The sequence below is a fragment of the Triturus cristatus genome, chromosome 10, assembly GCF_964204655.1.
Source record: "Triturus cristatus chromosome 10, aTriCri1.1, whole genome shotgun sequence".
NCBI classification, from domain to species: domain Eukaryota; kingdom Metazoa; phylum Chordata; class Amphibia; order Caudata; family Salamandridae; genus Triturus; species Triturus cristatus.
In genome coordinates, this window is record NC_140593.1 from 52,309,772 (window position 1) to 52,323,448 (window position 13,677).

At 50.7% G+C, this 13,677-nt stretch overlaps 1 protein-coding gene across 1 annotated transcript in view; it reads right to left on the bottom strand.

Annotated features, from left to right (window-relative positions):
* The window catches only part of LOC146788818 (exocyst complex component 1-like), a 1,992,459-nt gene that overhangs the window by 208,422 nt on the left and 1,770,360 nt on the right, over positions 1-13,677 (bottom strand). The window contains exon 15 of the mRNA XM_085630399.1: positions 11,251-11,434. Coding sequence (XP_085486525.1) covers positions 11,251-11,434 — 184 coding nt within the window. The remainder of the gene's footprint in view (positions 1-11,250; positions 11,435-13,677) is intronic.

The following is a 13,677-nucleotide window of genomic DNA, read 5'->3' on the forward strand; positions in this document are numbered from 1 at the left end:
CTTCTTGATCCCAGCCTTGGGATCCACCGGACACTCTTCACTGACTGCCTGTCAGCAACTTTCCTTCAGGCATCCATAGAAGTCCACAACGAAACCTGACGCATGTTCACACCTATGCACCCGCAGCCCGTGGGCTAGGTAACTTGGGTACTTCGGTGCTCACAAGGGTATTGACTATCCTAGGGTCTAGTTTCAGAGTCTCGACTTTCTAGCTATACCAGAAGTGTCCTAAAACTGCTTATTTCTAACTGCTAGTGATTCTATTGACTTTTACGCATTACGCGTGAGTGTTTCCACTCTGCACCTGAATCCCGTGGGCCTTCCTCTTCCTAACTGTTGCTAGTGTAGTGTAGCCCCAGCGATTCCCTAGGCCTAGGCCTATCCTATTTCCGTGACAGTGGTCCTTCTACCACTTCTTTAGTATATGGTTTGCGTGGCCCCTAGGGCCTAACTGTATTACTTACCTGTGTGACTTAATGTATGCTTAAATAAGACTGTGTTGTACTTACCTCTAATCTCATAAAGAGTGCTGAGGGTTTGACTAGAATAAATACACTTTATTTTATATATATATCTGTTGTGGTGTCCTTTCATTTGGTATTCAAGGGATTATATATGGTATCACAGCTGGCTTCACATGCCATTCAGAGTTTAGCCTAAGACTACTCTTGTCCATGCTACCACTAGGATAGCTGGTCTATAAGGTTGACTTTACAACCAATCACCATAAGGGTTGTTTGGACTGATATAAGGTGTACACTAGAACTAGTGACATCATACATCAGGCCAACTTCTCACACACTGGACCCTCCACATCGCCTTCCCATTCAGGCACATCCACACATTGAGCTGCAAGAGGGTCCTCAGACCCCTCCCAGTACTCCCCTTTGTCCACCGGTTGCTGAAGAGGCCGGTAAGAATGAGGCGCCCTGGGAAATGGGATAAACTCCCCTCCAAGAAATGGAATGGAGGGTAAGATACCAGGTCCGACATCAGCGGTGGTGCCGCGCCCAGGATGCAGGGCCGGCGCCGGAGCCGGCAGCGCCACAGAGTATAGTGCCAGCGTAGCCGAGGCCAGAGGCGGCAGCACGGAGGCAGACCCTTCCGACAGATCCGCGGGGCCCAAAGGCGCCCCGGAGGGACCCGGCGGGGCAAACAAATGGCGCAGTGCCGATATGAAGGCCTGCACCTTGTTCGAAGTCGCGTGCGGGCCCGGAAAGGGTGGGTAGGCCGCAGGCAACAACGGAGGCTCCAATGGAGCCGTGGGGGAGTTGCTGCCCGCCCCCTTCACAGCGTCCCGTAACCGGTGAGGGGTAGAGGAAGAGCTACGTCGCTTCTTCGACTTTTTATGGTGCCTAGACTTACCTGTCCCCGATTCCAACGAGCAATGCTGATGGCTCCGCGACCGGTCCCTTGACCTCCCACGGGATCGGGACCTCGATCGGCATGGAACCGATTGCCGGACCTCCAACAACTTTCGGGAACGCTCCCGCAAAGCTTTCGGCACCATGGCCCGACAATCGGGCCACGCCTCGGGGTCATGGGCATGCCCCAAGCAGAAGAGACACACGTCGTGAGGGTCTGATACCGACATGTTTCGACGGCAAGCCCTACAGGACTTAAACCCGGGCATTCCTATTGCACCAGGAGTCAAGTACACGACAAAACAAGTTTTCAGAATCCAAGTTAAAACTTTTAACTAGGGGTACCTCTTTCTCTCGAATCTACGCAGCTGCGCAGAAAAAGAAAGAACTGATGTCAGCGCGTGTGGGCGCGTCTAAGTAGCTCTGACGATGTAATCTCGGCGGCTACGACGCCAGCGACGTACGCGGAGCCGTACGACGACGCCTACCGATGCGCAGGGGTACTGCTGACAAAAACTTTCCGGATCCAGTCTGACGCCTGGGGATATTCTAAGGTAAGGAATCTATCACTAACGTGTCTCTTTCAGATAGTAATTTATAATATTCCTAAATCCAGCGCGCCATCTAGCGCAAGTCGTAGAAACGACTTGCGATGTAAAGCCATGAGTGGTAACAACGCGGTCATTGTAGCAACCGCGTTGTAACCTACAGCGTGGTATTTGCTCGCGGTGTAACGTCATACATTCATAGATTACACAACCTTCAAGGCATGTTCAAGATAGCTTTTTCCCTCACCTTTATCGTCCAAATGCAGGTTGCCGGCAGTCTACCTCTTCCACCCACAGAACACTTGCTCTTGAAACTCCCGCCCCTAGCTCACTCACACTGTCTATGGGAGAAGGTTCTTCCCTTTCCACCAACACTGACGGAGTATAGGTTGGTGGTGTCCACATATGAAGTGCCTATGCCCTTTTTGATTTGGTGCAACAGTATAAAAAATATTTTACCCGGACCGAGGAGCAGCTCTGTCAATGTGCCTTAAGCTGGATCTACCTCCCCCCCCATTTAGAGATCTCCGCCCTGCCTGACTGGGATCTCCCACCCACTAGTGAAGCAATGTACCGGTCACAGAGAATCACTCCCCACACTTAGAGATCTCCGCCTGCCTGACTGGGATCTCCCACCCACTAGTGTAGCAATGCATCGGTCATAGAGGACAACCCTCCACATGTAGAGATCTCCGCCTGCCTGACTGGGATCTCCCACCCACTAGTGTAGCAATGCTCCGGTCACAGAGGATCACTCCCCACATTTATAGATCTCCACCTGCCTGACTGGGATATCCCACCCACTAGTGTAGCAATGCACCAGTCACACAGCAGAAGACCACACCTCACATTTAGAGATCTCCGCCTGCCTGACTGGGATCTCTTACCCACTAGTGTACCAATGCACCGGTCACACAGCGGAGGACCACTCCACACATTTAGAGATCTCCGCCCTGTCTGACTGGGATCTCTTACCCACTAGTGAAGCAATGCACCAGTCACACTGCAAAGGACTGTGAGAACTTGGCCTGATATATGATGTCACTAATTCTAGTGTACACCTTGTATCAGTCCAAACAACCCTTATGGTGATTGGTTATAAAGTCATCCTTATAGACCAGCTATCCTAGTGGTAGCATGGACAAGAGCAGTCTTAGGCTAAACTTTGTATGGCATGTGAAGCCAGCTGTTATACCATAGGTAATCCCTTGAATACCAAATGAAAGGACACCACAACAGATATATATAAAAATAGAATGTATTTATTCTAGTCAAACCCTCAGCACTCTTTATAAGATTCGAGGTAAGTACAACACAGTCTTATTTAAGCATACATTAAGTCACACAGGTAAGTAATACAGTTAGGCCCTAGGGGCCACGCAAACCATATACTAAGTAAGTGGTATAAGGACCACTGTCACAAACACAGGATAGGCCTAGGCCTAGGGAATCGCTGGGGCTACACTATACTACCAAAGGTTAGGAAGTGGGAGGCCCACGGGATTCAGGTGCAGAGTGCAGACACTCACGCGTAATGCGTAAAAGTCGATAGAAATAGAAGTTATTAGAATTTAACAGTTTTAGGACACTTCTGAAATAGCTAGGAAGTCGAGACTCGGAAACTAGACCCTAGGATAGTCAATACCCTTGTGAGCACCGGAGTACTCAAGTTACCTAGCCCACGGGCTGCGGGTGCATAGGTGTGAACTTGCGTCGGGTTTCGTCGTTGACTCCTATGGATGCCTGAAGGAAAGTTGCTGACAGGCAGTCAGAGAAGAGTGTCCGGTGGATCCCAAGGATGGAATCAAGAAGGAAGGATACCTGTAAGCAGAAGGGACAGAGTCTAGGTCACCAGCCAGGAGCCGGGAAGGGACCAGGAAGGAACCAGGCGATGTCGTGCAGATGCAGGTGAAGAGGTGAAGCTTGTCGCAGCAGTCACGGGTACCAGGAGGCGTCGAGGACGACCAGGACCAGGAGGTGAGCTGTCCCACGAAGGCTCTTGCTGTCGGCGGCGTCGAAGTCGAGTCAGGACCCAACAAGCCTTGGCAAGCGGAACCCACGCAGGATTGAGGACTTGCTTCTGGTGCATACCAGGAAGGTCTGGGGTGCTTCTCTTTCACAGAGGAGTGGGTGCCAGTCTGGAGGAGCCGGACCAGCAAGATGAAAACAAAGGTTCGTCGTCGCAGAGGTCACTAGCCAACGGGCATGCAACCGGACAACACGTCGAGCACCTCAGGTGCAGAAGGGCCCCACGCAGAACACGTGGAGTGTGGGGAGCTGATCTTCTTTGCAGATGGTGCTCGGGATAGGGGCTTCTCAATTCCCCAAGCACAGCCTCGAGGAAGCCTCAGAAGTCGCGCTAGTCAGTTACTAGCCACTTTTCCCAAGTCGCCGGTCCCACGTCCCTCGTCGCCTCCACGGGTCTCAGCTTCGCTGTAGATGTGGATCTGGGTCAGAGGTGTCTGGAAGTCTCGGCGCTGGTTAGTCTCTGCAGTCGTCCCTCGTAGGATCAGTCGCAAAGCAAGCAGCGGTCGCTGGATGGTGCCTGGTTGCCCAGGGTGGTCACTCCTTGGCCACAAGGGAGATTTCTTCAGTCTTCTTCCTGAGGTCGAATGTCGAAGGTCCAGAGTTTCTGTACAAGTTGCAGATTCAGGTTAATCTAATTTAGCAGGGCTCAGCTACCTACTGATATACTGGGCTAGTGGGCTGGGCTACCTGCAAGGTCCCTCCTATGGGTGGGACCAGGAAGGGGAGTGGTTACACCCCCTTTCCTTTGTCCAGTTGCAAGCCAGAGCTGGGGCTGGAGTGCCCCAGCGCCGGTTTGAACTGGACTATGCATGGGACACCTTGTGTGCCACAGGCAGTGTCTAGTTTCTTTCATCCCTCCCTGCCCCAATACACTAACTCCTGTCTGGGGTGGTGCTCGCACCTCCCAAGGCAGGAATCCTATTGTCCAAGCCTCCCTCGCTGGAAGGACTCCCAGCAGCAGGAGGTCAGACTTGAGTCTGTGGCAGCAGCATCCATTTTGTGATGCTGGGGCTCTGGTTAACTTTAACCGGGTAAGTAGGTTTCAACATGTCTTCTCCCTCTAGAAGGGAGGAATAATATCCTCATTGCCAGAAATGGTATGGGGGTATTATTCCAAAGTGTTAGACACCTTACACGACATGTTTTGATAAAGCCAAACCATAGTTACCATAACCGTTTAAGATTATAAGGTACTTTAAGAGTATATGGTAGGCTATATCATAGAACAGCTATAAGGACATGGTTCCGAAAGCTGCAGACAGGCTCAGCTCATGCTAGAGCACCATCTCACATGTTACCAAGCACTCTGCCTCCAGGATTGTTAAGGCCTGCCATAGGAGTGGCTGATAGGTACACATGTGTCTATATATAAGGTAGGTATAGGAATACTACACCTAAGCAAGGAGTGATTACACGACCTTGCCCCAGCTGAGTGATCAGCCAGTTGTGTCATAATGGAAGACCAGGCCAGGGGTGGTACAATACATGCTGCAGCCCCTGGTAGGCCTAGGGTACACCTATGCCATGGGTACCTAAGGTACACTGTACAGGGGCCAATAAGGTGATCCTAACCAATTGGGTTATGCACCTAAAGTACATAGTATACATTTAGAGAGAGAACAGCTGGGCTGTGGGTCTGATTGGCAGGCCCACAGCCACATCTAAGTCGAAAACCAGTGAAGCAAAAGCAAAAAGTGGGGTTGAACATAGAAAGCAGACCCTACTATCCTACAAGGACCACCCCCCACACTTAGAGATCTCCACCTGCCTGACTGGGATCTCCCACCCACTAGCGTATCAATGCACCGGTCACAAAGGATTACTCCCCACATTTAAAGATCTCCGCCTGCCTGACTGGAATCCCCCAACCACTAGTGTACCAATGCACCGGTCACACAGCGGAGGACCACTCCCCACATTTAGAGATCCCTGCCCTGCCTGACTGGGATCTCCCACCCACTAGTGAAGCAATGCACCAGTCACACTGTAAAGGACCACCCCCCATGTTTAGAGATCTCCGCCTGCCTGACTGGGATCCCTCAGCCACTAGTGTACCAATGCACCGGTCACACAGCGAAGGACCACTCTCCATATTTAGAGATCTCTGCCTGCCTGACTGGGATCCTGTGAGAAGTTAGCCTGATGTATGATGTCACTAGTTCTAGTGTACACCTTATATCAGTCCAAACAACCCTTATGGTGATTGGTTGTAAAGTCAACCTTATAGACCAGCTATCCCAGTGGTAGCATGGACAAGAGCAGTCTTAGGCTAAACTCTGAATGGCATGTGAAGCCAGCTGTGATACCATATATAATCCCTTGAATACCAAATGAAAGGACACCACAACAGATATATATATAAAATAAAGTGTATTTATTCTAGTCAAACCCTCAGCACTCTTTATGAGATTAGAGGTAAGTACAACACAGTCTTATTTAAGCATACATTAAGTCACACAGGTAAGTAATACAGTTAGGCCCTAGGGGCCACGCAAACCATATACTAAAGAAGTGGTATAAGGAGCACTGTCACGGAAATAGGATAGGCCTAGGCCTGGGGAATCGCTGGGGCTACACTACACTAGCAACAGTTAGGAAGTGGGAGGCCCACGGGATTCAGGTGCAGAGTGGACACACTCATGCGTAATGCGTAAAAGTCGATAGAATTACTAGCAGTTAGAAATTAACAGTTTAAGGACACTTCTGAAGCAGCTAGAGAGTCGAGACTCGGAAACTAGACCCTAGGATAGTCACTACCCTTATGAGCACCGAAGTACCCAAGTTACCTAGCCCACGGGCTGCGGGTGCATAGGTGTGAACTTGCGTCGGGTTTTGTCGTGGACTTCTATGGATGCCTGAAGGAAAGTTGCTGACAGGCAGTCAGTGAAGAGTGTCCGGTGGATCCCAAGGCTGGGATCAAGAAGAGAGGATACCTGCAAGCAGAAGGGACAGAGTCAAGGTCACTAGCCAGTGACCACGTGGAACCAGGAAGGAACCAGGCGATGTCGTGAAGATTGCAGGTGAAAGGTGAAGCTTGTCGCTGCAGCCACGGGTACCAGGAGACGTCGAGGACGACCAGGACCAGGAGGCGAGCTGTCCCACGAAGGCTCTTGCTGTCGGCGGCGTCGAAGTCGAACTAGGACTCACCAAGCCTTGGCAAGCGGAACCCACGAAGAACGGAGGACTTGCTTCTGGTGCAGACCAGGAAGGTCTGGGGTGCTTCTCTTTTGCAAAGAAGCGGGAGCCAGTCTGGAGGAGCCAAACCAGCAGTGAAGATTTCAGGGTGCGTCGTCACAAAGGCCACTAGCCAACGGGCAAGCAACCGGACAGGCGCGGCAAGCAGGAAAATGCAGAAGGGCCCCACGCAGGACTCGTGGAGTGTGGGGGGCTGATCTTCGGTGCAGATGGTGCTTGGGGTTGGGGCTTCTCAATCCCCGGTGCATAACTTCGAGGGTGCCTCAGAAGCTGCACTGGAAGATACTAGCCACTTTTCCCAGGTAGCCGGTCCCACTTCTCTCGTCGCCTCCACGGATCTCAGCTCGGCTGTGGATGTGGATCAGGGTCGGAGAAGTCTGGAAGTCAAGGCTCTGGTCGGGCTCTGCAGTCGGTCCCTCGTAGAACTTCAGCAAAGCAAAGGGTAGTCTCTTGATGGTGCCTGTTTGCACAGGGTAGCCACTCCTTGGCCACAAGGGAGATTCTTCAGTCTTCTTCTTTCGTCGAATGTCGAAGGTCCAGAGTTTCTGTTCAAGTTGCAGGTTCAGGATAATCTAATCTCCTGGGGCCCAGCTACCACTCTTATACTAATCTGGGAGGCTGGGTTGCCTGCTAGGTCACGCCTTATGGGTGGGATCTGGGAGGGGGGTGGTTACACCCCCGTCCCTTTGTCCAGTTTCGCGCCAGGACTGGCGCTGGAGTGCCCCAGCACCGGTTTGAACTGGACTATGCACGGGACACCTTGTGTGCCCCAGGCATGTCTCATTCTTTTCATCCCTCCCTGCCCCAATACACTAAGGCCTGTCTGGGGTGGTGCTCGCACCTCCCAAGGCAGGAAACCTATTGTCCAAGCCTCCCTTGCCGGGATCACTCCCAGCAGCAGGAGGTCAGACTCGTGTCTGTGGCAGCAACATCCATTTTGTGATGCTGGGGCTCTGGTTAACTTTAACCGGGTAAGTAGGTTACAACATGTCTTCTCCCTCTAGAAGGGAGGGATAATATCCTCATCCCCAGAAATGGGATGGGGGTATTATTCCAAAGTGTTAGACACCTTACACGACATGTTTTGATAAAGCCAAACCATAGTTACCATAACCGTTTAAGATTATAAGGCACTTTAAGAGTATATGGTAGGCTATATCATAGAACAGCTATAAGGACATGGTTCCGAAAGCTGCAGACAGGCTCAGCTCATGCTAGAGCACCATCTCACATGTTACCAGCCTCCAGGATTGTTAAGGCCTGCCATAGGAGTGACTGATAGGTACACATGTGTCTATATATAAGGGTAGATATAGGCATACTATATCTAAGCAAGGGGTGATTACACGACCTTGCCCCAGCTGAGTGATCAGCCAGTTGTGTCTGATTGGAAGGCCAGACCAGGGGTGGCATAATACATGCTGCAGCCCCTGGGAGGCCTAGGGTACACCTATGCCCTGGGTACCTAGGGTACACTGTACAGGGTCCAATAAGGTGATCCTTACCAATTGGGAATGTACCTAGGGTACATGGAGTCCATTTTAAAGAGAGAGCAGACAGCCTGAGACCCTGAATGGCAGGATCTCAGGCCAACTAAGTCGAAAAACCAGCTAGACACTAGGCAAAAAGTTGGGGGTAACCATAGTCAGATATCCACCTTCCTACAGATCCCCCAACCCACTAGTGTACCAATGCACAGGTCACAGAGGACTACCCTCCACATTTAAAGATCTCCGCCTGCCTGACTTGGATCTACCGCCCACTAGTGTACCAATACACCGGTCACCGAGGACCACTCCGCACATTTATAGATCTCCACCTGCCTGACTGGGATCTCCCAACCACTAGCGTAGCAATGCACCGGTCACACAGCAGAGGACCACCCTCCACATTTAGAGATCTCCGCCTGCCTGACTGGGATCTCCCACCCACTAGTGTACCAATGCACCGGTCACAGAGGATTACTCCTCACATTTAAAGATCTCCGCCTGCCTGGCTGGGATCCCCCAACCACTAGTGTACCAATGCACCGGTCACACAGCAGAGGACCACCCCCCACATTTAGAGATCTCCGCCTGCCTGACTGGGATCTCCCAACCACTAGTGAAGCAATGCACCAGTCACACTGTAAAGGACCACACCCCACATTTAGTGATCTACGCCTGCCAGACTGGGATCCCCCAACCCACTAGCGTAATAATGCACCGGTCACAGAGGACCACCCCCCACATTTATAGATCTCCACCTGCCTGGCTGGCATCTCCCAACCACTAGTGTACCAATGCACTGGTCACACAGCAGAGGACCATCCCCCACATTTAGAGATCTCTGCATGCCTGACTGGGATCTCCCACCCACTAGTGTACCAATGCACCAGTCACACAGCAGAGGACCACAACCCACATTTATAGATCTCCATCTGCCTGACTGGGATCTCCCAACCGCTAGTGTAGCAATGCACAGGTCACACAGCAGAAGACTACCCCCCCCCCCTCCCCCCATTTAGAGATCTGTGCCTGCCTGACTGGGATCTCCCACCCACTAGTGTACCAATGCACCGGTCACAGAGGATCACCCTCCACATTTAAACATCTCCGCCTGCCTGACTGGGATCTACCACCCATTAGTGTACCAATGCACCGGTCACAGAGGATCACTACCCACATTTAGAGATCGCCACCTGCCTGACTGGGATCTCCCAACCACTCGTGAAGCAATGCACCGGTCACACAACAGAGGACTACCCCCCCCATTTAGAGATCTGTGCCTGCCTGACTGGGATCTCCCACCCACTCGTGTACCAATGCACTGGTCACACAGCGGAGGACCACTCCCCACATTTAGAGATCTCCGCCCTGCCTGACTGGGATCTACCACCCACTAGTGTACCAATGCACCGGTCACAGAGGATCACTACTCACATTTAGAGATCGCCAACTGCCTGTCTGGGATCTCCCAACCACTAGTGAAGCAATGCACCGGTCACACAGCAGAAGACCACTGCCCACATTTAGAGATCTCCGCCTGCCTGACTGGGATCTGCCAACCACTAGTGAAGCAATGCACCGGTCACACAACCAAGGACTACCCCCATTTAGAGATCTGTCATTGCCTGACTGGGATCTCCCACCCACTAGTGTACCAATGCACTGGTCACACAGCAGAAGACCACCCCTCACGTTTACAGATCTCCGCCTGCCTTACTGGGATCTCTTACCCACTAGTGTACCAATGCACCGGTCACACAGCAGAAGACCACCCCTCACATTTAGAGATCTCCGCCTGCCTGACTGGGATCTCTTACCCACTAGTGTACCAATGCACCGGTCACACAGAGGAGGCAACTCCCCACATTTAGAGATCTCCACCCTGCCTTAATGGGATCTCCCATCCACTAGTGTACCGATGCACCGGTCACAGAGGACCACACCCCACATTTAGAGATCTCCCCCTGCCTGACTGGGATCTCCCAACCACTAGTGTACTGATGCACCGGTCAAAGAGGACCACACCCCACATTTATGGATCTCCGCCTGCCTGACTGAGATGTATTTGCTTCGGCAGAAGCGTCATCTTTTTGCAGCCTAATTTGTATTCTCTTTTTGCTTTTCAGAAAGTAACACACAACGTGGGGGTTTATGTCGTGCCTCTTTCTGGCTCAAACATACAAAGCGGCGGGACTTCCCAAGGTGGCAAATGAATGTTTTGTTCATGACGACAGGCATGCGATATAGCATGCGTTGTGTGTGTACATTGCTTACTATAGCTGGTGAAATTCAACAGTTTGGTGCATTTGAGACAGAACAATAAATCAAGTTTTCAGAGTTTTTTTTTTATATCTCTGTTTTTTAATACACTGTATTCTCAGTCCTCGTTGTGGCCTGTGGTCATGTACTCATGGAGCTGGTCAGAGTTTGCTCCACTGTGGTAATAAACTGCAGTTGGATCTTTGCACTATACTGATTCATATCTAAATGTGCACTGATTAGTACATTTGCATTAACATGTAATTGGGCCACATTTATTTTCACTGCCATGGTGCACAATTATGAAATGTGAGTTCACCTTTGCTTTCCAGCAATGACACCAACACACGCCACATCCACTACACTCACTGCTTCTGAAGACGGTGCACGTCACCCTCCTGTAGGCCTTGTCCAGCTCCGTTCTCTCCTCTGCATCTTTAAACACCTCCTCAGCTTCTGTCACAAACTCTAGGAAGCGCCTGACGAAGGGCAGCACCCCTATCCTCTTCCCACTTGGCACCTTCCATTCCTCTATTTCTCTGCACAGGGAAGACTGGAAGAAGAGACAAAAAAAGATGTGAAGAAAGCAGCGTAGGGAGAGCGAAGAACGAGTGCACTGAAATGTAACCTCGGTGTTATATCCTGCTTTTGTACATGTAATGCTATTTTACCACCAGTGGAATGTTGCTGTGATGATGCTGTTCAGAATGTTGGGAATCTGATAGAGCAGTCACAGTTGAGTGGGCTGAGCAGCACGCTGGCTGCTCCTGGTGGGGTTTCTGTGGTTCTGTACTTCTCATCTATGTATCCTGTAACCTTCCTCAATAAATCTTCATGAAACTCATCAAGGCTACCTGGAGTAAATCACCACAAATTTATGGCGACGAGCGGACTTACCCAAGCGCCTTTAAGCATGGTACAGAAACCAAGAGGAACATAAAGACACTACAGAAACCAAGAGACTACATGAAACAAGTGAACAAAGACAGAAGCTATCAAGCGCAAAAATTAAAGAGCGTCATGTTTGGAGCATCAGGCAAGCCAGCCCCACCAGTGTCGATGTCATTGGACAGCCCCTACCACCGTGTTTGCCCAGCCTGTACTTGCTCCATGGAATTCTCTACAGGTATGAACTGCTGTGATAATGGATGTCTGTATTAAGTCTCTCCACTTCCACATCCTATTGTGCATGCCGCTTGGATGCTTATATTGTGTAATGGATTTGTGACTGCACAGATGTGAGTTATGGACTAACTCAGTGAATGGAATTCACAGCTACCACACAGGAATTGTGTGGCTCAACAAGTTCTTCAAACTATCTCAGTGAAGTGTACCACATAGATATGATGCTGTGGAGGAATAACAATTACGTATGCCTTGCCTGCTGACAAGTCTGTTTTTTTTTCAAGTGGTCATGAGGATTGGTCTTTGCAACTTGCTTCCATTGAGCATGTGTGCTTAAGGATATGAGGGTTCCACAGAAGAGGTTTATGGATGCATTTTAAATTGCCGTAGGCGAGTGGACATGCTGCAGCATTGGTACCGTGACCGATACACAAGACGGTTTTTGACACTTTGATTACTGTGGAGACGGGTGGAGAACGCAAGCACAGGGGCTACGCGCTGGACAAGGTGAGACACTTTTGGTCTATGATTGTTTAACCACGGTTGAGACTCGTTCAGTTTTTCCTACTGCTCCATTGCCGTTTGAACCTAGGCACGGGCTCTGTTTAACACGCTTACTCTCAAATTCAAATCAAATTGAGTCTGCCACTGCGCGCGCAACCCTACCTGCGGTGTCTTCGTGGGATCCTGCATGACGAGCTGTTCATCGAGGGATCTTCTATGACGGAGGTACCTGACACAAGACGCTTTTGGCGCACCTACATGCCTGGAGCCTTCCGGTGTGACGTATGGAGCGTGCCACCATCTTGAGGTTGGCGGTGTAGTGTCTTGGACCAAGGATAACAGACACTAGATATACTTTTATTATGAGCTTTATTCAGAGCTTCTTGCTCGGTCCCCATCCCTACTCTAACTGCCCTTTCCTGCTGGGTCCCCTCCTCTTCCCCTTGTCCCATTAGCTCCGCCCACCCAACAACTATACCGCTCACTTTCTACATCTCCCCCTTTGTTAACAAAATGAAATGACTGACTTGTTCATAGTTCTTCAATTAGTCGTTTTGGCCTTCGAATGTCTCGTCGAGGTCGGAGGGATACGCTCCCAGCTTCAGACTCAGGGTCTACGTGAGAATCAGGACGCTGAACCGCGACTGCCGGTTCAGGCCATTCTATCTCTTCACTCTCTGGTCGTCCCATCATCTTCTGGAGCGACTCTCTCATGGCTGGAGTGCATTTTTGAAAATGTGATACATTCCTGGTGACTTTCCTGCTGCGAGACTCTGCGGTCACCATGGTACCCTTTTGCTGAGTAATCGTCAAAGGCTCAGCTCTGAACTTACAGTCCGTTTTCCTTTGCTGTTCCTGCTTGACTATGACACAGTCCCCTTCATGTATGGATGGTGATTTTGCTCTCCTGGCGTCCGCATATGACTTCATTTTGTCTTTTCCAATGCGGTCAGCTGTCATGACCTCCTGATGAACACGGGCAGGTGAGACCGTTCTCAGAGCGCCTTCCCAGGTTTGTATCCGGGTCCTGATTGGTCGCCCAAGCATTAATGTGGCAGGGCACTTTCCTGTGGTGGCATGCGGTGTTGTTCTGTAAGCCCTTAGAACTTCATTGAGAGCCACTTGAAGATCCCTTTTTTCGACTGTCGCTTGTTGAAAGGTCTTTTT